Genomic DNA, 22,508 nt, shown 5'->3' with positions numbered 1-22,508 from the left:
TCAGCATCACTGGTCCCTGTGAGCCTTCCCCAGGAAGGTTCATCGCAGTGATCCACTCAGAGCGACCAGGTGTCTTCATTAATAATAGTAATAACTATAGTGAACGTTCATTCATAAGCATTTACCATGTGCTCCACAGAGTAGCAATTTAAATTCTCAAAGCATATTCATAAGGTAGGTATTATCTCCATTTTACAGAGGAGAAAACTGAGGCTTACTTAGAGAGGTGAAGCAGCTCACCCAATTTCACACAGCTAAGAAGTGGCAGGGGCAGCTCTTGGATTCCCGCAGGCAGTCAGGCGTCTGTGTTTAGTTAAACCCAAGTTTTTGTTGCTGAAAGTGGCTGTTTCATCAGATCTCACACTTCTCTGACACTTCACACTCATGATGACCTCCTTCAACCACTGTTATTTTATTGTAATGGCCCCCCTTTTCTACATTTAGGGCTCATGGATCCAATCTGTGTTTCTTAATATGCAACACAGTTCATAAAGCTCCTAGTGTTTTTAGGTCCTTGTCGAACTTTGAGAGGGAAGCCTGTAGAATCAAAGGAACAAGAAATCCTTTCATTGCAATGGGACTATGTTTGATAGTGAAGGTGCAGTAGGCAAAACTCCTGTAGAATTGATTGTCGCAAAACTGGCCCTGGGATGTGGCAGAAGAGGGAGGGAATCAGATCTGCTCGGTAGAAAAATTGGTTGGGGCATAAATGCTAATAACGGTCCTAGCAGCTGTAGCTTTGGGAATGTCTTCCTTAGTTCTGAGAAAAAGTATTGCTCCGGCACTGGATGGCCCTCATTCTCTGAGGCCCATGGAACGTCTGGCTCTGATGAAAGCAACACAGGAATCCTGAGACGTGTGGACACCTCGTTAGGATCAGTTCGCACAGAGGTTGTCTGCAAGCAAGTGAGTTTCTTTGTTTTGTCTGTTTGGTTTTCCCTGATGCTCCCCCAAGTGCCACAAAGAGCTTTCTGTCCTTGTCACATCTAGTTGTCCCCGAAGCCCATCGGGTTTCTACTCAGGCTGCTTCGATCTCTCTCCCATCATTCTCTCCCATCATTCTCGGTGGGTTAGAGGAAGAACCTTCCTGGGCCACTCTCTAATAGCCTCTCCTGTTTCTAGCCTCCCAGAGCTGGAAGCTGAGTGAGCATATGAAAGAAAGAGTTGGCCCTTCACATTCTGTTTTTATTTATTGGGGTGACACTGGTTCACAAAATCATACACTTTTCAACTGTACAACTCAATGAAACATCATCTGCTCACTGTGTCATAACCCGTCGCCCAAAGCAAAGTCTCTTTTCACCCCCATCTATCCCCCCGTGGTCCATTTTCACCTCTTCTTCCCTTATTGCCCTTTGGCTATCACCACACTATTTTCTGTAGTTTTTAAATACGTATTTGTTTCATGTGTACAGCATAGCGGTTAGACAATTCTGTAGCTTATGCAGTGATCTCCCTGATAATTCTAATACCCACCTGTACTTTACATTCCTGTGACTGTTTTGTAACTTTTTGATCCCTTCACCTTTAAAAAAAAATTTATTGTTGAAACTATTACAGATGTTCTCCATCCCCCCGCTTTGCCCACCTCCACCCAGCCCCCACTCCCCCTTCCCGTAGCCTTTACGCATTTTCTTTGTCCATGGACTAAGCATATGTGTTCTTTAGCTAATCTCTTTACCTTCTTTTATCCAGTTCCTTCCATCCCCACCCCTCTGACATTTGTCAGTCTATTCCATGTACCCATGTTTCCATTTCTATTTTGTTTGTCAGTTTCTTTGTTTTTTTAATTAGATTCCACATATAAGTGGAATCATACACCATAAGAGATCATATGGTATTTATCTTTTTCTGACTGGCTTGTTTCACTTAGCATAATAATCACCAGGTCCATTCATGCTGTCAGAAAAGATAAGATTTTTTTATGGTCAAGTAGTATTCCATTGTGTAAATGTTCCACACATTTTTATATGCTCATTTACTGATGAGCACTTAGGCTGTTTCCAGATCTTGACTATTATAAATAACACTGCAGTAAATATAGGGATGCATATATGAGGTCTATCCAGAAGATATCCAGCCATGTAATATGAAAAATAGAGACATTTATTGAAGAAGGTACAAGATACAAGAAACATTGTACTTTGGGCAATGACACCTCAGTCCCCTTTAAAGTAGGCACCTTGGGACCTCACACAGTTCTCCCAATCACTGTCAGCTGCCCCTGAATTTCACTGATAGTCTGAAATCTTTTCCCTTCCAAAGATGATTTAAGTTTGGGGGAAAGCAAGAAGTCACAGGGCAGCAAATCTGGGCTGCATGGGGCCTGAGACAGCTGGGTGATTTGATGGTTTCGCAAAAAGACTCTGCATGAGACATGATGCGTGAGTGGGTACATTGTTGTGATGAAGCTGCCGATCACCAGTTTCCCATGTCTGTGGCCTTCTAAATCATGTGATTAGTTTTTATGGAGGAATGTTCAAGCTTAACGTAAAATTTGATGCAGATTCATTGCTCTACTCACTTATTTTGCATCCTAGAACCACACAGTACACATGCTCACTCAGTGGCCCCACTGACTAGTACAATGAAGCTGTCACTGTTCACTTATGCACATTCCAGTCCACTCACTCTGGATACCAGATTACATCAATGTGTGTAAACTGTTCTCATTATATTAATGATGGCTGGATTTTTTCCGGACAGACCTCATTTTTTTGAATTAGTGTTCAGGATTTCTTAGGGTATATCCCCAGAAGTGGGATTGCTAGGCCAAAAAGCAGTTTCATTTTTAATTTTTAAGGTATCTCCATACTGCTTTCCACAGTGGCTGCACCAGCCTGCACTCCCACCAACAGTGCACAAGCATTCCCTTTCCTGCACATTCTCACCAACACTTGTTTGTGGCTTTATTGATGATGGCCATTCTGACAGGTGTGAGCTGATATCTCGTGGCCCCTCACATTCTTTTGAACAGGGACAGGCAGCAAAGGCCTAGTGTGGTTGGCATCTCTTCATTTTCCTCCCCAGTCCGCAGCATGTCAGTGACAATCAGAGGGACACTGCAGGTGACAGCAGCACACTGTTCCCTCTGTGAGCTAGGTAGAAGACAGTGCTTAAGTCTGGACAACAGATTTATGTTGATATCCTGTGTGTTCAAATGTTCTGGTTTTACAAAACACCAAGGCAAGCAGATAAACACGTAGTCTTATTTTCAATTAAAAATAATAATACACTAGCTACAACATTATTGAGTAACTCCCCAGGAATTGTGTAAATGCTTTCTATGCATTATATCAGTTCATTGTCACACAATTCTATTAAATAGCTACAGTTATTATTATCCCTATTTTATGGATGAGTTAATCAAGGCCTAAGCTCAATAACATGCTCGAATTCTCTCTGATAAAACAGAGAGCTATTTACCACTGCTGACCTCTACATTCTTTCATTTCTTAAACAAATTCAATAGACTTTTTCCCCACACCCATGTCAAACACTGGGTGACCACATGGGGTTTGTCTGTCTACTTTTATAATGTAAAGAGCTTTTTCTCATTGGAGAAATGACAGAGGCCTCTCTCCTTTGCAGTGTGAAGCTCACCTTGGCCATGTGTTTCCTGATGGACCTGGGCCCACTGGTCAGAGGTTCTGCATCAACAGTGTGGCACTGAAGTTCAAACCAGGGAAACCCTGACTCTCTCCAAGAGTCCCGTTCCCTTGCCTCTCCTTCGTTTAACCCTCAGTTTTCAAAATTCGCCTGACTGACTTGTTCATTTAATTCCAAACTGGGCTAAGTTTGCTGCTGACACAAATCAAGTCATAGCTTCTCTAATAATTTATTTGTCTGGAATGAACTTGACCCTGACTCCTGCTCTGACTATGGAGTCTCACAGTAAGGCAGAGGGACAGCCATTTCCAGCCAATTGGCTCCTGTAGGCTCTACCTGGGATCTGAGGGCATGACTCTTTGGGGACATGAGGAGGCTGATAAGCAAAAAATTCTCTACAAAACTACCCTGAAGTTTCCATTGTGGTTAAGTCCTCATGGGCGTGTACAGATGAGGGGTCAAGTGCAAAAGAGGAAGGGAAATAGGAGACTGATCGACAAGCCAGCAATGAAAGAAGCACCGCGGAGTAGGATCATGGAAGAGCTGTGCTTTGGGAGGCACATACGGCTGTGGGTGGGATGCATGATTCTTTTTCAAAATTTAGAATGTCTTGAACATTCTAGGTCCAACCTTATGGCCCTCAAATAAGTTCCGATGGGAGTGTGTTAGATTTCAGCGATAATGAATAAAATTACCTACAAAGTTAAACTTCATAATGTTCAAATAAAACATTTACTAAAATTTGTTTCCTTTTTATCTAAGTCTATGAATTTGCTCTTTTATAAAAAAAAAGACTAAATCAAATGCCAAAAAATAAATAGATTACATGTTTGTAGGCATTTGTTTATTGCTAATACCAATGGCAACTGAAGTGTGCTAGAAATTGAGAGTCTTGAATTATTTGCTATTGAGAGTGTTTGAATAATTTTATTTGGGATTTATGGGCAGAAAGAAAACTTAATTATTCCATTTTTCTCTTGATTCACTTGTAATACGTGATTTACTTCTTGTTTTACTGACTGCCTTGGAAATCACAGCATGCATTCTTAACTTGTTATGACCATCTGAAAATGATTACTTTCCTATTTACATCTCCAAAAATGCTAATGTTAGAACACTTTAAATTTCATTACCACCCTCCCATATTTCATGTTACTGTTGTCACGTGGTTAATTTTGCACACACATGAAACCCCACACATTGTTCATATGTGTGCCAACATCAGGTGTATTTACCTGAATGTTTGCAACTTCTCTGTTGCTCTTCATTTCTTCCTGAAATCCCATGTGTGATTATTTTTCTTCTGCCTGAAGGACTCCTTTTACTGTTTCTTTTAGTTCATGATTCTTACTGGTAAATCTTCTCAGTTTTTGTTGGTGAGAAATGTATTTATTCTTCTTTCATTTTTAAAGCTTTATTAAGGAAAATTTATGTACAAAAATTGCACATATTTAGTAAATTTTTGTGAGTTTGGTCTCCTTTCATTTTTGAGGAGTTGTTTTCCTTGAATATTGAATTCCAATTTAGAGAAATTTTATTTTGGTATTTTAAAGTTCCATTGTCTTGTGGCTTCTGTTGTTCCTTCTGAGAAGTCATTGGTAAGTGTTATTGCTAATCCATTGAAAGTAATGTGTTTCCCTCCCTCCCCAGCTGTTTTTATGAATTTCTGTTTTTATATGGTTTTCAGCAGTTTGTAATGTGTGGTTATCTTTGTGTTTATTGAATGTAAGACTCGTAGACTCTGTGAATCTTAGGTTGATATTTTCATTAGTTTTGGAAAATTCTCCTATTATCTCTTCTCTATTGCTTTTCCCCTGCTCTCCTTTCCTTCTGGAGTTTTACACAAATTTTAGACTATTTATTATTGCATTCTATATATCTCTTAGGCTTTTTTCTGTATTTTCTCATTTCACACTTTTGTACTTCAGTTTGGAAATTTTCTGTCAATGTACTCTCTAATTTACCAATTTCTTCCTTTTGCATGTCTAGTCTGCTCTTAGACGCATCTTTTGAATTCTTAATTTTAATTGTTGTATTTCTTTTAGTCCTAAAAATAACCATTTAATTATTTTTTGTGGATTCCAGTTCTCTGCTGAAGTTTACCATAGGTGTGTTTTCCCTTCACATTTTTTTCCTTGAACATATTAAGCATAGTTTTAAGAGGTTTTGCCAACTAAACTTTGCTGTCTGGATCACCTATGGGTATATTTTGTCATTTGATTTTAATCATGTATTCTTGCCATTTGGAAAGTGTAGGAGTTTTTAAATTGAATTTCAGATATTATGTCTTTTTAAAATATTACACTCCCATCCCTGGCCTGTGTGGCTCAGTTGACTGGAGCATTGTCCTGTAAACCACAAGGTTGCCAGCGAGGCAGTTCCCAATGAGGGCACATACTCGGGCCGCATGTTTAGTCCCTGGTTGGGGTGTGTGCTAAAGGTAACAGTTGATTGATGTTGCTCTCTCACATCCATCTTCCTCTCCCTGTCTCTCTCCCTCCCTTCCCTGTTCTCTAAAATCAATGAGCATGTCCTCAGGTGAGGATAAAAAATGCATATATTGCACTCTTACCTTCCTCTAGAGAGGGTACGCTTTTCTCTGTGATGAGTAGATAGAGTGGTGGCCACTGTTTCATTTAAATCGGACAGGAATTTAATTCAATTCAGTGTGTTAAATTGCATATCCAGAAGCTGGTTGGACACCTGATAAGGCTCGGTGTACCTCTGTTTTACCCCTGACCTTCCAGCCTGAAGGTCAACTGAGAGCCTGTGTATTCTGTGAGGCCTTCATCGTAAAGCAGTTTGAACTTTTAATCTCTGCTCACAAAACTGATGAAAAACAATGCTCTGCATTTCAGAGGCTTTCCACTTAGGGTTTTAGCCTCCTAACCCACACAGGCCCCACATTCAAATGTTCTAGGAGAAGAACTAGCCATTTTCCTAGGGCTCCAAGTCTGCTTAATGCTCTGCTCATCTCTGTCCCCTGGGAGATGCCCTTTGTGGGCATGAAGTCCAGACTCTTGTCAGAATTCATGACTGGCTAGTGATCCCAGGATACGAGTGGCCTCTGGGGTTCTTCTCTGCCTGGAGTTGTGCTGGGCAGAACAATGTTCCCCAAAGAAACCCAAACCCGAGTCCTCAGACCTGTGAAAGGTTCTCTGCAGATGTGAATAGGTTAAGGACCTTGACACAGGGAGACAGATTGTCCTGGATTATCTGGGGAGGTCTGTCCTAATCACATGAATCCTTAAAGTGGAGAACTGTCCCGGCTGAGGATGGAGAAAGATGTGCTGGTGGAAGAACGGGCAAAGAGATGTTATATTGCTGCCTTTGACGGTGGAGGAAGAGAGCCACAAACCAAGGGATGTCAATAGCCTCTCGGAGCCAGAAAAGGCAAAAATGTGGATTCTCTGCTAGGGCCTCCAGAAATCTATTTGATCCCAGCAAGACCCTGTTCTCACAGTTGTGTGAGATAAATATGTTTTTTAAGATGCTGCATTGTGGTTATTTGTTACAACAACAATAGAAAACGAATATAGGAATCTCTACTGCAGAAGATTTTTGCTGCCTACGGAGAGATAGTTTCCGTATTTTACCCAGTTCTGGTAGCTTTTCTGGATGAGAGTGCTGGTACACTGTTAACTATACATTGCTCCTGAGTAATAGCCTACAAGTTTTAGTTGTCAGTTTTAACTTTGCCTTCACAAACATCCGTGTAAGGGAGACAAAGACAGAATGTTTATCTGTATTTTATATTTGAAACGGAAGTTCAGGAAGCTTAAGCAAATTACCCCAAATCAGATAATGGGTAAGAAGCCAAGTCAGGATTACAACACAGGTCCCGAGATCCCATGTCCAGTCCTCTTCTCATTATTCTACCTCCTACGGCCCATGATCAGAATCAAGGACTCTTGTTTTTCAAATTACTTACATATAGCAATATGTGCTTATTTTAACTGTACAATTTACTGAATGTTAATAATTTTATGCAATCATATAACCTCTTCCATAATTTTTCTACTCTTTTATTTCATGTTCTTCAGGCTTGATATGCTTAAAATAAAAATGAATTTTCTTGGCGAGAACCTTGCCCTTAACCTTGTTAGTTTACCCCTCACACTAAGGTTAGGCATGCTGGGTAACATTGTAGACTCTTCTGGTTTTGCCATAGTGACACTGGTGGGGCATTCCCTTGATGTCTACGATATCACTTTTCTTGTACCTTCACGTGTGTGTGGCCAAGGGAATGGCTCCATGCTTCCTAATGGGCCTAGAGAACTTATAATGGGTTCCTCTCCTCTTTCTCTTTGTTTCTGCCTTTTTGGTGAATGATTGGAATATGGTGGTTCTGGCTGATGCCTAATAGTCTTGCTGGACTCATTCTGTGGTACTGGGTAAATCGAGATGTTTTGTGCTGGAGGCTGACAATGAATACAGATTACTGTATTCTGGCTTCCAAACTTTAGTGGGTTTTAAAGTATATTCACTATATTATAGCCAGTTGAGATCTTGTTACAAAAATATAAATCACCATTTACAGCTGGTTATCATTATATTATAAAAAATATAAATCCTTATTAAAGACCACATACTCTGTTTGCTAGCTATTATGCTGTTGGTTAAAAAAAAATCCCTGGTGCCCATTTCATTTTGCTGGTCTGTTGGATTCTACTACATCATTCTCTATCCCTGTATAATAATTTGAGTAAATGTGTTTATTCTAGAAGGGAAGGAATTCCAGGAAGAACAGTTGTATATTTATATGGTAGCCATTTTTCTTTGACATTAAATGTTGATTTCCATTTTTGTGCCTTTTTGTTTCTTTCTAGGAAGGAAACTCTGCTTGGCTCTGCTTCCTTCCTTCCTTCCTTCCTTCTCTGCATCTCACCCACTTGAAACAAAGAAATTGAAGGCACCCTAATTGTCAGAAATCACATAATTCAGACTCTTGGGATCTCACAGAATCTCGAATATAGTTCCCTGGACTAAGAGGTTAGAAAAGAGAAAATTCTGAAAGTACTGACTAGTCAGAAAGCCCCCTCGCCCCATCCTGTGTCCACCTCTGTAGCACTGTCCCCAAGGATTTCCCGATTACAGGAGTGTTCCCCACAGCTTTCACTCTGAGTCCGTCTTCACTTAAGGACTTTTCCCCGAAAGAGAAGCAGTTACTGCTGCCTCAGTCCACCCAGCTTTCTGGAGGCCTCTGCTGTGTGAAGCACGAGTAACTGCATGCCACTCACACTGAAGTGCCGAGTAGCCCAGGTGGAAGGATAGCAGGAGTTTGATAGACCATCATCTTTATCTCTGCAGGTGTGGCTTTCTCCGGCCACAGAAGAGAATCTTGATCATTTTGATGGATTAATGACTTTGAGATTAACCTCCTATTCAGGAACTTCATGCCTACCTCTTCATCATCAAATTAGTACACACATATACAGTGTAAAAAGCATGTGTTTGTGTATAGATATACATACACACATATATGTATGTATGTATATACTAAGAACATGGAGCCAGTGACTGCTTTGAATAACTACAGAGACTTATGGCTAAAGAAATGATCACTGGATTATGTGTTGGTGGTTGGTTACACATCCACTTCTCTTTCTTATTTATCTTTAGAGAGAAAGGGAAGGCGAGAAGGAGAGAAATATCAATGTATGGTTGCCTTTCATTTGTCCCCTGCTGGGAGTTGGCCTGCAGGGAACCGGCCTGCAACCCAGGCATGTGCCCTGACTGGGAATCAAACCACGATCGTGTGGTTCTCAGGCCCGTGCTCAATCCACTGAGCTACACCAGCCAGGGCACACATCCACTTTTCTTTGTTAACAAGAAACCCAAAACACCCCGTAAGTGACTGTTTTAACTTATATCTTAAGATCTGTAAGGAATATATATCAATGTGAGAGCATTTTGGGCAGAGGGTATGGGAGAGCATTATGGGCAGCATTTTGGGCATTTCACTCAGGGCGCCGTCGTCACGGGTCCTGCAGCACTTGGAAGCGCAAGGCGTCTCACGTGTTGGAAGGCAGCTCTCGGGGCTGGTGCATCTATTTATGTTAGCACTGAACTTGATACCTTGTCCTAAGGACATGAATAGGTGTTTCTCCAACATGATATTTCGTGGCTCATAAACCCATGAAAAAAAGGTGAACACACAGATTATTAGGAAAATGCACTCAAAATCACAATGAGAAAGCAACTCCCACATCTCCGAATGACCCCATCAATAAATCAGTGAATCATCAATGAATCAGTGAACAAGTGTTGGTGATTATGTGGGGAAAAGGGAACCCTCGTGCACTGTTGGTGGGATTGATTGTAAATTAATGTAGCCACTATGGAAAACATTATGGCAGTTCCTAAAAAGATTAAAAATAGAAATGCCATGTGACCCAGCAATCCCACATCTGGGTATTAATCTAAAGAAATCCAAAAGACTAATTTGTAAAGATATATGACCCAGTATGTTCATTGCAGCATTATTTACAATAGCCAAGATATGGAAACAACCTAGGTGTCCATCGATACATAAACATAAAAATGCAGGAACATATGGGGTGGGCAAAAGGAGATTAATAGGGGTTCATATGGAAAACAATACAGTAATTAATAAATAATAATATAAGAATAAACTCTGTTTTCCCCATTGTATATACAGTGGAATATTACTTAGTCATTTAAAACAATGAAATCTTGCCCCGGCTAGTGTGGCTCAGTTGGATGGACCATCATCCCATACACCAGAAGTTTGTGGGTCTGGCCCCCAGTCAGGGAGCCTACAAGAGGCAACTGATTGGTGTTTCACTGTTACACGGATATTTCTTTCCCACTGCGTCCCCCTACACACACCCTTCCTTTCTCTCTAACAGCAATTAAACAGTGCTCTGAGGGGAGGATTAAAAAAAGAATGAAATCTTGCCATTTGCAACACCATGGATAGACCTGGAGGTATTATGCTAAGTGAAATAAGTCAGACAGAAAGAGACAAACACCATATGATTTCATTTCCTGTGGAATCTAAAAAACCAAAGTAAATGAACAAACAAAACAGAAACAAACTCACAGATTTGGAGAACAAATTGATGGTTGCCAGATAAGAGGAGGCTTAAGGGGGTGGGTGAAAGGGTGCAGGGATTAATAAGTACAAATTTGCAGTTACAGAATAGTCATGGAGATGTAAAGTAGAGAATGTGGAATATAGCCAATAATATTGGAATAACCACATATGGTGTCACATGGGTACTAGACTTATCAGGGTGGTCACTCATTCTAATCACTATGCTATACACCTGAAGCTAATATAATATTGTATGTCAACTGTGGTAAGTAAATTAATTTATAGTTATTTTAAAGTAAATGAAATATTACTATTATCACATAATATTCAATATTAATGTTAAACAGCACAAATAAAATGTGAAATCGGTACTGCCTGCAATGCTGCGGTGGTGCAGTTCAGATACCAGCTCCCAGTCAGCACCCACTCCGCAGGTTTGGGGCTCAGTCCCCAGTAACACCGCCCTCATGTCAGAGGCCAGCTGCCAGTTTGGGAGACCTAGGCTACCCGCACTTCTGACCGACCGGCTTCAAGTTCAGGCACGCTCCTACCACTCCCCTTAGGTGCAATAATTCACTGGAATGACTCACGGAACTCAGGAAAATACAGTGCTTATTACCACAGTTTTATTCTAAAGGATACGAATCAAGGCCAGTCAGTGAAGAGACCCATCGGCTGAGGTCCCAAAGCAGAGCGTCTGAGCTCTCTCCCTGTGACTCAGGAGGCATCGCCCGCCCCGCACATCGATGTGTCTCCACCCAGCGGGCTCACCCACGCCCCAACGCAGCTTCCTCACATAGACGTGCCTGACTGGATCACTGGCCAGGGGACTGCCGTCCATCTCCATTTCCCCTTCCTTACCCAGCGGTCTGGCAGTCGGGCTGTGATTGTGTGGCTCACAACACCTGAACCCTGGGTCTGAGTCAGGGATGGAAGGGAGGAAACCCTTCCAGAGCCTGTAGGTGACTATTTCCACCGTGTCTATGATATTCGTAGTCCCTGGACCCTAGGCTACATTCTTGGAAGAATCGGTAGTCCGCACACTTGCTTTCTACATCCGTCCAATTTCCTCTTCTCATACTCTTACCTTTCTTCCATATTAAAAACATGCAAATTGAGCCCTGCCCCCACCATCCAGTCTAGTTCTGCAGAGCAGGGCTGGGAGGCTGGCCTCCAGGGCAGGCCCACTGAGCGGCTTCAGCTCATTTCATCTGAATGCGCGCCTCTCACAAGGCTGCCCCCCCTGCCTGTGTCAGGAAGGAAGGTTTTTGGCTGTGAAGTTATCCAAGATGAGGTCCTGGAGTCCCAGTGCACGGATGCCCTTCCATCTGACCCTTTTTCTCCTTCCCAGAGAGTTATGAACAAAAGAATAATTCCTCCTACATCGAGATGTTGAACATGGGGGAGGGGTGGTAAGAGATGAGAGTGGAGGGAATATTCTTAGTAATCGGAGTATTTGGCTGATTGGTAACTGTTTACAGCTTATTTCTTTCCAGCACATAGCCCTCGAAATCATTTTCCTTGTAAATGTTAAAAGCCATATTAAAAAAAAAACAACCTTGATTACTCTTCTTTGTACTTCAATCAGCAGCACGTCAGCCTCTGAATAAACTGTAATTCCTCCACCATGCCCATCAAAAACATTTAGGCCACATTTAAAACAAATATCTTGGTAGGGGTCTCGAGAACAATTAGCAATTAAAATAATCTATTTTCTACCCTTTACGACACAAACACGGCTGCTTGATTGATTTCAGTCTCAGGCACAGCTTTGCTGAGGGCGCTGTCTTCACGGGTCCTGCAGCACTTGGGAGCACAAGGCGTCTCACGTGTTGGAAGGCAGCTCTCAGGGCTGGTACATCTATTAACATTAGCACTGAACTTGATACCCTATCCTAAGGACACGCCCCCGGGAGTCACCAGGACTCCCCTGAGTCTCCGTTGCTTGGGACTAACATCTTCATAAATAACCACCCGCCCAGGGCAAGTGCTGGCAGAAGACTTGCTGTGCTCTCCCCGGCACCCAAACTCAGCCCACAAGGTGCTTTGCCTAAAAATACTACCCCATTAGGATTATTCCCAGGGTAAAAGACTCCCAGAACCATAAAATGCCAGCGATGGAAAGAAGAGAATGAGAAGCCATTGGATCCAACCCCTGTGGACTTTCCAGGTGAACAAACGGAGTCTCAGAGGGACTCGACTAGCTAGTGCCGGCCACAACCATACCCACCGTTCCTGAATCCCTAGGTCAGTCCCTCCACTAGATGGTCTTCATGGGTGGAAATTATGTGAAATGGTTTCTCTTTTGCAAAAACAAGGTGATTACTTTGTACAGCAGTTCAGGTATGATTCTGATTTCAGGCAGAAGAATGGACTAGAGGAGTCTCTGAGAGCTGCCGAAACTGTGGCAGTCCTCCATGTGAGCAAGTGGCTGTCCTGCCTCATCTCACCCCCGCATACTGTCCCCGAGCAGAACACTGAGGACTGGGGTGCGGACTGCAGCAGGGCCAGGGCTGCTCTGGGGTGGGAGAGGCACTTGCCTGCTCAGTGGGCTCTCACTCTCAGACGCCCAGAGGCAGCTATGCTGACGTTTTACATCCAAGATGCTTGTTTCTTTTGCCGTACTCATTCCTAGGGATACCCCAAAGGGTGTGAGCACAGGGGATGAAAATGATAAAGGGCAAAGGGATCTGGACAGAATATCAACACTTACATGAGTCAGCAATATGAGGTATGATAGAGAAGAAATATCCCCAGCAGGGTCAAGCTTACCAGCCCTGGGCCCTGGGTTTGAGTCCGGAATGGAAGGGAGGATCCCTCGCTAGAGGCCCTTGGTGGCCATTTCCCCCTTGTCTAAGACATGTGTTCCCCCCCGCCCCCGGGATCCTAGGCTCAACTATCATTATAGGGTTGGAACAATGACGGCAGAGACTAGACCCTCGGGCAATCCAAAGGCCAGGGACATTGGGAAGAAGAGCTGAGGTATGATTACTGCACAAACCACTGCAAAATGCCATCAGTGGCTGGTGAAACCTAAACTAAAGCTGGAAGTTCGGTAGCACTCCCAGTGCCTGAGGTAATGTTTTAGATATCATTTTGCCTTGGATAGCAAGTGACTGGGGACCCCAGGGACCCCCCCCCCCTTGCAGTGAGCAGTCTGCCCTTAACAAATAGGCTGATAGCTTATGACAGTGAATAATCAGTTATGAAAACGACAGTAAAAAATAAAGCGATAAATAGTGAAAAAGAAATTCTGTGAAAAAAGCCAGGCGGTGAAAGACAAATACCATATGATCTTACCTATAAGTGTAACCTACTCAACAAAACAAACAAGCAAGCAAAATAGAACCAGAAACACTGAAATGAAGAACAGACTGTCAGTGACCAGAGGGTGGGGGGAGGGGATATCATCACAGGGAGGAAGGGTCATCAAGGAACATGTATAAGGACACACGGACAAAGCCAAAGTGGGGTAGGATCGAGGGTGGAAGGTGGGGATGGCTGGGGTTGGGGGGAGTGGTGGGGGGGAAATGGAGACAACTGTACTCGAACAACAACTAAAAAAAAGAAAAAAACTCATTAAACCTCCCTACCCCCCAAAAAAAATTCTGCAACTTTTATGTGCCTTTAAACATTTTTTCACTCACCATATTTTTTAATGTAAGAGTGTTTTGGCAAGAATGGTGATATTTTTGAGTCATAGGGCTTTTTATGAATTTGATGTTTTTTAAAAAATATTGTTTCCAAATTGGGGCATATTTTCCTGATTCATTTACATCAGTATGCTTACTCCATTTGCTTAACAATGTTTCCCATGAATTTAAAATTTTCTGCGCTGGCTGGTGTGACTCAGTGGATTGAGTGCTGGCCTGTGAACCAAAGGGTCACTGGTTTGATTCCCAGTCAGGGCATGTGTCTGGGTTATGGGCCAGGTTCCTTGTAGGGGACACACGAAAGGCAACCACACATTGATGTTTCTCTCCCTCTCATCCTACCTTCCCCTCTAAAACTAAATAAATTAAAATAAAATAAAATTTTCTCATTAGTTCTAATAAATCTCTGAAAGAATATTGATCCAAAAATTAATCTTTCAAGTTAGTATTGTTAATGGTGTGCAGTATGGTGATTGGTATTGTAATGTGTTTTCAAGTAATTTTGTCCACTTTTTCACTTATGTTGCCTTTTTAACCTGATTCAGGCTTATTTTCAATCAGCAATTCCTGCTTGCTGTTGTAAATGAGAGCCAACTCTCTGTGTTCTGTTCCTGTGTGTGAGAGAGATGCGTGGTGATGCCCACAGAGCAGGGCACTTGGGCTCACCTGGTGCTGTCAGGGTAGAGGACATTCCTGTACCTGCTCACACTCGCCCATGGGCAGGAAGCATTTGTTTTATAGAGAGAGAGGCAGGCCTCAGTTCTCCCCGCCCCCGGGTGGGGTTTGAACCATCCCAGCAAGGAATCCTTTTCATGTAAGTCTCTTTGAGGTTACGGAAAAAGACCTGAGGCCAGAAGCAGACTGAGCTCTTCAGAAGACAGTTTAGAATGGGCTCGGGTTTGGGGGAGAAGTCAGGAGGTGGTACAGCGAATGTGGCAGCCATTCTCTCAGCCCCTTCAGGTGCCCTAGCACGGTCCTGTCCCCTCCAAAGACCATGGCAGCAGTGTGTGTGCATGTGTCTGTGTGTGTGTGTCCCATGGTGCATCACTGCAGCCAGGAACCAGCACCAGCCAGCTGCACAGCCTGCAGGAGAGCAAGGTAGCAGCCAGCTGTGGTGGCTGCAGCTCCTGGGCTGCCTGGTGGCTGCATTTGAGGTCCCCTTCGGAGACCCTTCAAAATGACTAGCACACATCAGTATAGCCATGTCCCTTTTAAAGAATCTTTAGGGAACCTCAAACTATTCGAGGCAATAAGAAATTGATACAATGTGCTTTGCATGTTAAATAACCTAATGACCACCTCCTTTAATTTTTATTTTGCATTGCATCTCACTAACTTTCGTGGGATTAGGAAGTTTTATTCTTGTTTTTGTCATTTGAAAGTTCTTATTCAACCAGACAGTAGGGGCACAGGTGGTCTGAAGTGAAAGGCAATGTTAATTTGAGGTTTGAGGAGGACCAACTTCCAAACGTTCTTTACTCAGAGTTTTAAAAGCCCATGGATAATAACGGGCAGAGTCCGAAAGCCTTTGGCTGACTCTCTTCTAACTTTATTTTTATTGTTCACAGTATCACAGATGTCCCCACAATTTCCCCCTTTCACCCGCTGCACCCAGCCCTCGGCGCCCCCTTCCCTCAGGCCATCCCCACCCCGTTGTCTATGTCCATGGGTCATGTACACATGTCCTTTGGCTACTCTCTTCCCCTTCTTACCTCATGGGGTCTCCCCCTCCTACAGCTGTCGGTCTGTTCCTTGTATCTATGCCTAGGATTCTATTTTGCTCGTTTGTTTATTTTGTTCATTAGGCTCCACATATAAGTGAGATCGTACAGTATTTGTCTTTCTCTGACTGGCTTATTTCACTTACCATAACAGTCTCTGGGTCCACCCATGCTGTCACAAAAGACGAGTTCCCCCTTTTTACTGCTGCCTAGTGTTCCCCTGTGTGAATGGAATTCCACTGTAGTACGAGGCTTTCTTATCTGCTCCTCTGCTGATGGCCATTTGGGCTGTTCCCAGACCTTGGCTGTCGTGAAGAAGGCTGCAGTGAACATGGGGGTGCTTACATCCAGCCCTCAGTGTCCCTGGCCCAGCCTGCAGAGCAGGCGAGCTCCAGCAGGAGGATAAGGGGGAAACAAGTATTTCTTCCCTGGTTCAGACGGTTACTAAGAACACACGGCCTGGCCGGAACCATGCTGAATGTCTGACTGACGTCATCTCGTTTAGCCCCAGCAACAGCCCCGTGCACTGGGCATCCATATTCCCATTTAAGGAGTTGAAGCGGCAAAGTTGGGATTCAAACCTGGATCTTTCTGAATCCAAAATCTGTGGGTTTTAGCACTATATTGTAACTATCATAATTTCCTCCCCTGGAAGCTAGAGAGAGAATCAGAAAGAGCATGCAGGCGTGGGGCAGCGTGTCCACCCTGTAGGCTGCCCTTGTGCTGTGTGGAGCCCTGGCCGGTACAAGCACGTCCCTGTGCCACGCGCAGCTCTGCTGTGGCTCCCGGAGCTGTGGGCGTCTGTGCGCTGGCCCTTGTCGGGGGTCCGGCTCCAGGAGCTGGGCAGTGCTGCCTGCTGGTGGGCTCACGCAGTCCTTAGCACAAACTTGCTCATGGCTCTGATGTGCTCTCTGCCCCCACCAAGTTATGAGTGTGGAGCCCACATCCTAAGGGACTTTCCAGTGATGATGATGGTGGAGAAAGTCCTACTACAGAAAACTTGGCAGAGCAGGCCCTGCGGAGGCAAGAAGCCTGTTTCCGTGGGGGCCAGATTTGCCCCGTCCCACTGATCAGTCAGCCCCGTCCCCCTCTGTGACTGTGCCTGGACACAGGATTTCTAGTGCCCCTGAAAGATAAAACCCTAACACAGGGAGCGGCAAGAAGGAGTTTGGGACGTCAAAACCGATCAGCTCATAGAAACTCAGAGGGGCCCTGACCGAGCTCAGCTCTGTCCCAGCTGATGTGGAGACCCCGGCAGCTCGAATCACAGGGACCCTGGCCTTGCTGAGCTGGGGCAGAGCTGCTTTGTCCCCGGGGCAGCATCACGAAGGGCTCCCTCCTCCCTGGCCCTGGTCTGTGCCCACCGAGCGTCCACAGGCCGCGTTACTCAGAACCTCCAGAAAGCCTTTTACTGCTGTCAGATGCTCACAGTGATGCGCAGCTGTCAAGGACAGGGTGTGATTTTCCTTTTATAAAAAGAATTAGGAAAACAAATAAACAACCACATGCACATCCTTTCTTTATGCTCCAGTCTCATTGGCGCCATTGCATCCCTGAATGTGCCCGGTGCTCCTTCTCACTTTGAAACCTACAGGACCCTGCGTGGAACACCCCCTCCCTCCCCCTTACCAGACTGAGCCCTACGTCTCTCTGAGGCCTCAGCTTACTGACGCTGCCTTGGGGAAACCTGTGAGCTCCTAAACCAGGTCAGATCCTCCTGTTACACACCCTGGACTCGAGTCACTTATTACACTTGCAATTCATAAATCATGTTATAAACTAACATTCTTTTTCTCTTGAGGATGGGCTGCTGTTACCCCAACACTTAGCTGCAGTCCCGTCCATGTCCTCGCTCCCCCCACCCCCCACCACGGAGGAATCAGAGCAGAGGGCCCTGGAGTCATCTCCGGAGGCAGGGCTGGTGCCCTCGGTGGAGGGGATGAGCCCAGAGGGGACCGCCCGGGTCTGTCGTGGTCACTGCTGTTTTTCCAGGGTGTACCTAGTGCCTGTGTCCCAGAGGGTGCTCAGTAAACACTCCTTGCGTTACTGAATGCACGTTGGACGCCCAGGAGCCTGGGTCATGGGCTGCACAAAGTACTTCCAGGGGTCATAGTTAGACGACCTTTGTCCTGGGTGTCAGAGTGCCCCAATATTCCCCGTCGCACTCACCCTCCCCAGAATGGATGACAGTGTACTTGGACACCCCATCGCAAGTGTCAGTCAATACAAATTCTTCTATTCAAATAAAAACATCTTAGTAAAGAAGTCAGAGTCATTTCAAGGGGTTCGCATTTTTGAACTAGGTTTTACGTAGTTCAGCGGCACCTCTCTCAGACACGTGCTCTGAGCCAGCCTGGCAGAGAAGGTGGGAGTCGGTTTTCTCTAGTCTGCAGAAAGGGGTCTGCCACCCTCCTGTCCTCGCCCCACCCGTTTTAAAAAGTTCACTATGGACCCTAACCTCCTCTTTTGGAAGCGGCAGGGGAGAGTCCGTCTTAATTCCACTTTGTTCCAACAGCTACCTAACCCTCAAGGGCTGGGGGGACGAACTGACCACCAGAGGGAGGGGGTGAAAGCATCTCAGCCAGGGCTCTAGTTTCCTTTCTCACGTGGATTCTAGGTTCATGTGAGGTTCTAGATTTGTGTGTAAATGTCTCTTTCCTTATTATGAAAGTGATAGATACTCAGTTTTGAGAATTTAGAAGGTATAGATATGCAAAAAGGAGAAACTTAAATCACCATAATCCCAATTCCATAACCACTATGAATATTTTGAGGTCATTTTCCCCCCATGAGAATACTTAGTTTTTATTTTATAAAAATGAAGGCACACTTCACGGGGGGCAGTGAAAACCATTTTAATACAGAAAGTGTTGAGTAACTGAGGTATCTAACAAACACACCCCACACCGTCCACCAGCAGCAAGACCAGGTGTGAACCTCTGGTAACTGTGTGCATGTGCGTGTGTGTGTGTGCGTGTGTGTGTGTGCACTTGCATGTCTGCGTGTGTCTGTGAGGATGAAGTGTTCCAGGTGAGGTGGCATCCCTTCGCTCCTCTCTGCGGTTCTGTTCCCCGTCCTCGTCTTCCCAGGGTCACCAAAGCCTGGACCCTCACACAGGCCACAGCTGTGTGTGCACAGTGTTGCCCTTGCCCGTAGTTTTCCTTTCTGCAGTTTCAGTTACCTGTGGTCTGAAAATACTATGTAGAAAATTCCAGAAATAAACAATTTATAAATTTTAAATTGCACACCCTTTTGAGTATTTCGATGAAATCTCGTGCCGTCCACTTTTTCTCACCTGGGATGTGAATCCCCTCTTTGTCCAGCATCTTCACACCATAGATGCCACCCTGCCCCCCACCCCCATCCTGACACCTGGTGGTGACTTAGTATATACACCTTGGTTATCAAAAAGACTACATTCCATAACTTTTTATAGTATACTGTTATAATTGTTCTATTTTGTTATTCTTGTGTTAAGCTCTTTCTGTGCCTAATCGATCAATTAAACTTTCTCATAGGTATGCACGTATAGAAAAAAAACAGTGTGTACAGGGGTTGGTACTGTCTGTGTTTTCAGGCATCTGCTGGGAATGTTGGAATGTGTCTCCCAAGGCTATGGAGGGACTACTATACATACATATATATATATATATGTATGTACATGTGTCTAGTGTATGTGTTTACATAACTCACATAAAAGGTAATTACTGTGGATAATGATCTGAAACCTATTACTTCCACTCTACAGTTTTTAGATGTCTCCATGTTGGTGTAGGTAGTGGTAACTGATTTATTTAAACAGCTGTGTGCAGCCTGTTGTACGAATGTCACATGTATTTTATTCCTCTATTGTTAAAATTTAAGTTGTAGCTAATATTTTACTGTTACAACCATTGCTGCAAGGAAACCCCTGTACAAGTTGCCCTGTGCATGTCCTTGAGGTTTCTGGGGATGTGTGTTTAAAATCTGAAGTGCTCGGGTGCAGGGTGTAAATATTTCACGATGCCAAGTTGACTTCCAAAGTGGTCTTGCCAATGTGTACTCCCTCCAGCAGTTTAGAAAAGTCCCCACTTCCACATAGCTTCATCAGACTTGGTATTGTCAGACCATTCACGTTGGTCCACCTAATAAGCTAGAATTGTTTTTCACTCTCTTTTTCTTTGCACTTTCCATGACTGCACCTGAATTTAAGCCAATCACTGCTTTGTAACTGCTTTCTGCACTTAATGCAGTTGAACACCCTCCCATATACATAAACATTCTCCCCTGTAATTTAAGGCTATTGTGTGTGGCTGTGCCACTGTCTATGTAACGAGTGCCCTGACACTGGAGCTGACACTCACGTTTCCAAGGCCTGGCTGTTATTAAGGGCACGTGGGAGCTGTTGCCACAGAGTGGTGAACATGGACTTTGGATTCAGACAAAGCCCGGCTCTCAGTCTGGGGCCCTCCACTTGCCACTGCGCAGCCCCGGGACAGCCCTCAGGGATGACGACCACACTGACCCCCCAGGACCTCGTGGTGCAGCAGGAGATCAGCCCCTGCAGCCAGCTACCCTTGGAATCCTGGTTCTGTGCCTCACTAGCCGTGTGGCCTTAGGGGAGTTCTTTAAGTTCTCTGCGCCTCCATCTCCTCCTGTGTAACACTGGAGATGATGGAACAGGGCCTGGCAGAGGGTTGTTGGAGGGAGAATGCGAGGTAATGGGTGGTTTTAACACAGTCTGGCATATAATAGTATGTAACATTCATTATATGCCTATAATTCAGGTCTCACTGAAATAAAATAGAACGTTTGTAGCAAAAAGGATTGTCACAGTCAAGTCCAATTTGCCCAGATGGAGAAAGTGAAGTTCAGGAGAAGGGGTGACTGGCCCCGGTCATGCAGCCAGTCCCTGCCAGTCGGCCTGTGGAAACAGAATGAGAACAGCCCTCTTTGGGCTTTCTCTGGCGCTTTAAGCTATGTCGTGACAAGAAAGGCTGGGATGCCAAAAATCTGTAAACCACAGGTCCCATCCCCACATTCGTTCCCTGGGCTCCACCCGCCATTCTTCTGGCGGATGGCCTTGCAGTGTGTGCTGGCTCACCAGTCACTCCTGAGGCAGATTTGCTGCAGGCACAACAAGGTAGGTATCAAGCCCTCGGTCACCAAACCTGGGTGCCAGCCCATGGGAGGTGCAAAGCCCTGTGTGTCCTGCTCACAGCTGGGAAACAGGAGGGCCTGGCCCCGACTGTGGCCAGTAATAAGTCATAAGCTCTAACTGTCTGTCCGGAAAGTCTCAGGGGGGTCTAGAATGGGTGGGCACAGCTAAGGTGCAGGTGGCTCGGCAGCATGTAACCTTCGTGACCCCAAACATCCGGCTGCTGTTTCTCGGATCCGTTATCTCACCTGGCTCAGCCTGGGCCTCACCTGACACCAGGCACAGCCAGCTGGGAGGCAGGCCCCCTGGCAGGGTTCTGCCACCAGCCAGGAACACAGGCTTTTCTTCCACCCTGCACTTACTCTGTCCTATTTCAGGGTAATTCCTGGATTTCTGCCACTAAAATGGACAACAGAGATGTTTCCAAAAGGCAATAAATACAGTTTTCCTTTGAGAGTAAATCACTTGGGTACCCAGGAGTTTCTCCAGACACAGGAATACGACCAATGAACTTGCTTTCTGCAGGGCCTTTTCACCCTACATCCGTGTGGTGGGGTGTCTAGGAAAGCGTCCTAGACCCTGTAACCACCAGGCAGCTTAACCACTGTCAGCCCTCTTCTTTGTGGTTTCGGTAATGAGAGGTCCTGGAACTCACGTTCGATAAACTGAAAAATGTGTCTGCCTTTCAAGACCCTCCTAGAAGAAAATGGAATGAATAGTCTAGTTTGTCTATAGATTCTATTATACATGTGTGTATATGTATGTGTAGGTTTATATATGTAAGTATGCATATAAATTATTCAATTAAAAATCTCTCAGGCCCTGGCTGGTGTAGCTCAGTGGATTGAGCACAGGCCTGCGAACCAGAGGATCGCGGTTCAATTCCCAGTCAGGGCACATGCCTGGGTTGCAGGCTGGTTCCCTGCAGGCCAACTCCCAGCAGGGGACGCACAAAAGGCAACTATGCATTGATGTTTCTCTCCCTCTCTCCTTCCCCTCTAAAGGTACATAAATAAATAAATCTAAAAAAAAAATCTCTCTTGCCCCCTTCCTTTTTTACAGGTCTTTCCCATTGGGGATTGAGATCAGCTTTATAGTTCAGAGTTGATCACTAAAAATACATTAGAAAACAAAAATGCGTAATATGAGCACTTCAAGTTTCCAGATCTTTCTGAGACAGTCCAGTTGAGAGGTCTGTCTGAGAGAACGGAAGCGGCAGAGTTGGGGGGACAGAAGACTGAGGGAAGATGGGGCAAGTCCTGGTTGGCCAGAGAGGCTGGCTCTGGTGAGGGGGGAGGGAGGGAACCAAGTGGCACTTTATCTAGTGG

General features: G+C 44.7%; 1 protein-coding gene across 1 annotated transcript in view; it reads left to right on the top strand.

The window, feature by feature from the left end:
* LOC118980462 (armadillo repeat-containing protein 3-like) overlaps positions 1-16,660 on the top strand; it is a 93,344-nt gene extending 76,684 nt beyond the window's left edge. The window contains 1 exon segment of the mRNA XM_037037071.1: positions 16,395-16,660. Within this exon segment, the coding sequence (XP_036892966.1) occupies positions 16,395-16,660 (266 nt within the window).
* Positions 16,661-22,508: the final 5,848 nt, after the last annotated feature.

This window comes from Sturnira hondurensis, unplaced genomic scaffold (genome assembly GCF_014824575.4).
Source record: "Sturnira hondurensis isolate 20B ecotype Veracruz unplaced genomic scaffold, ASM1482457v3 Scaffold0022910, whole genome shotgun sequence".
Lineage (NCBI taxonomy): Eukaryota > Metazoa > Chordata > Mammalia > Chiroptera > Phyllostomidae > Sturnira > Sturnira hondurensis.
Note: the sequence above shows the minus strand (reverse complement) of the source record. Positions and strands in the feature narration are given on the sequence as shown.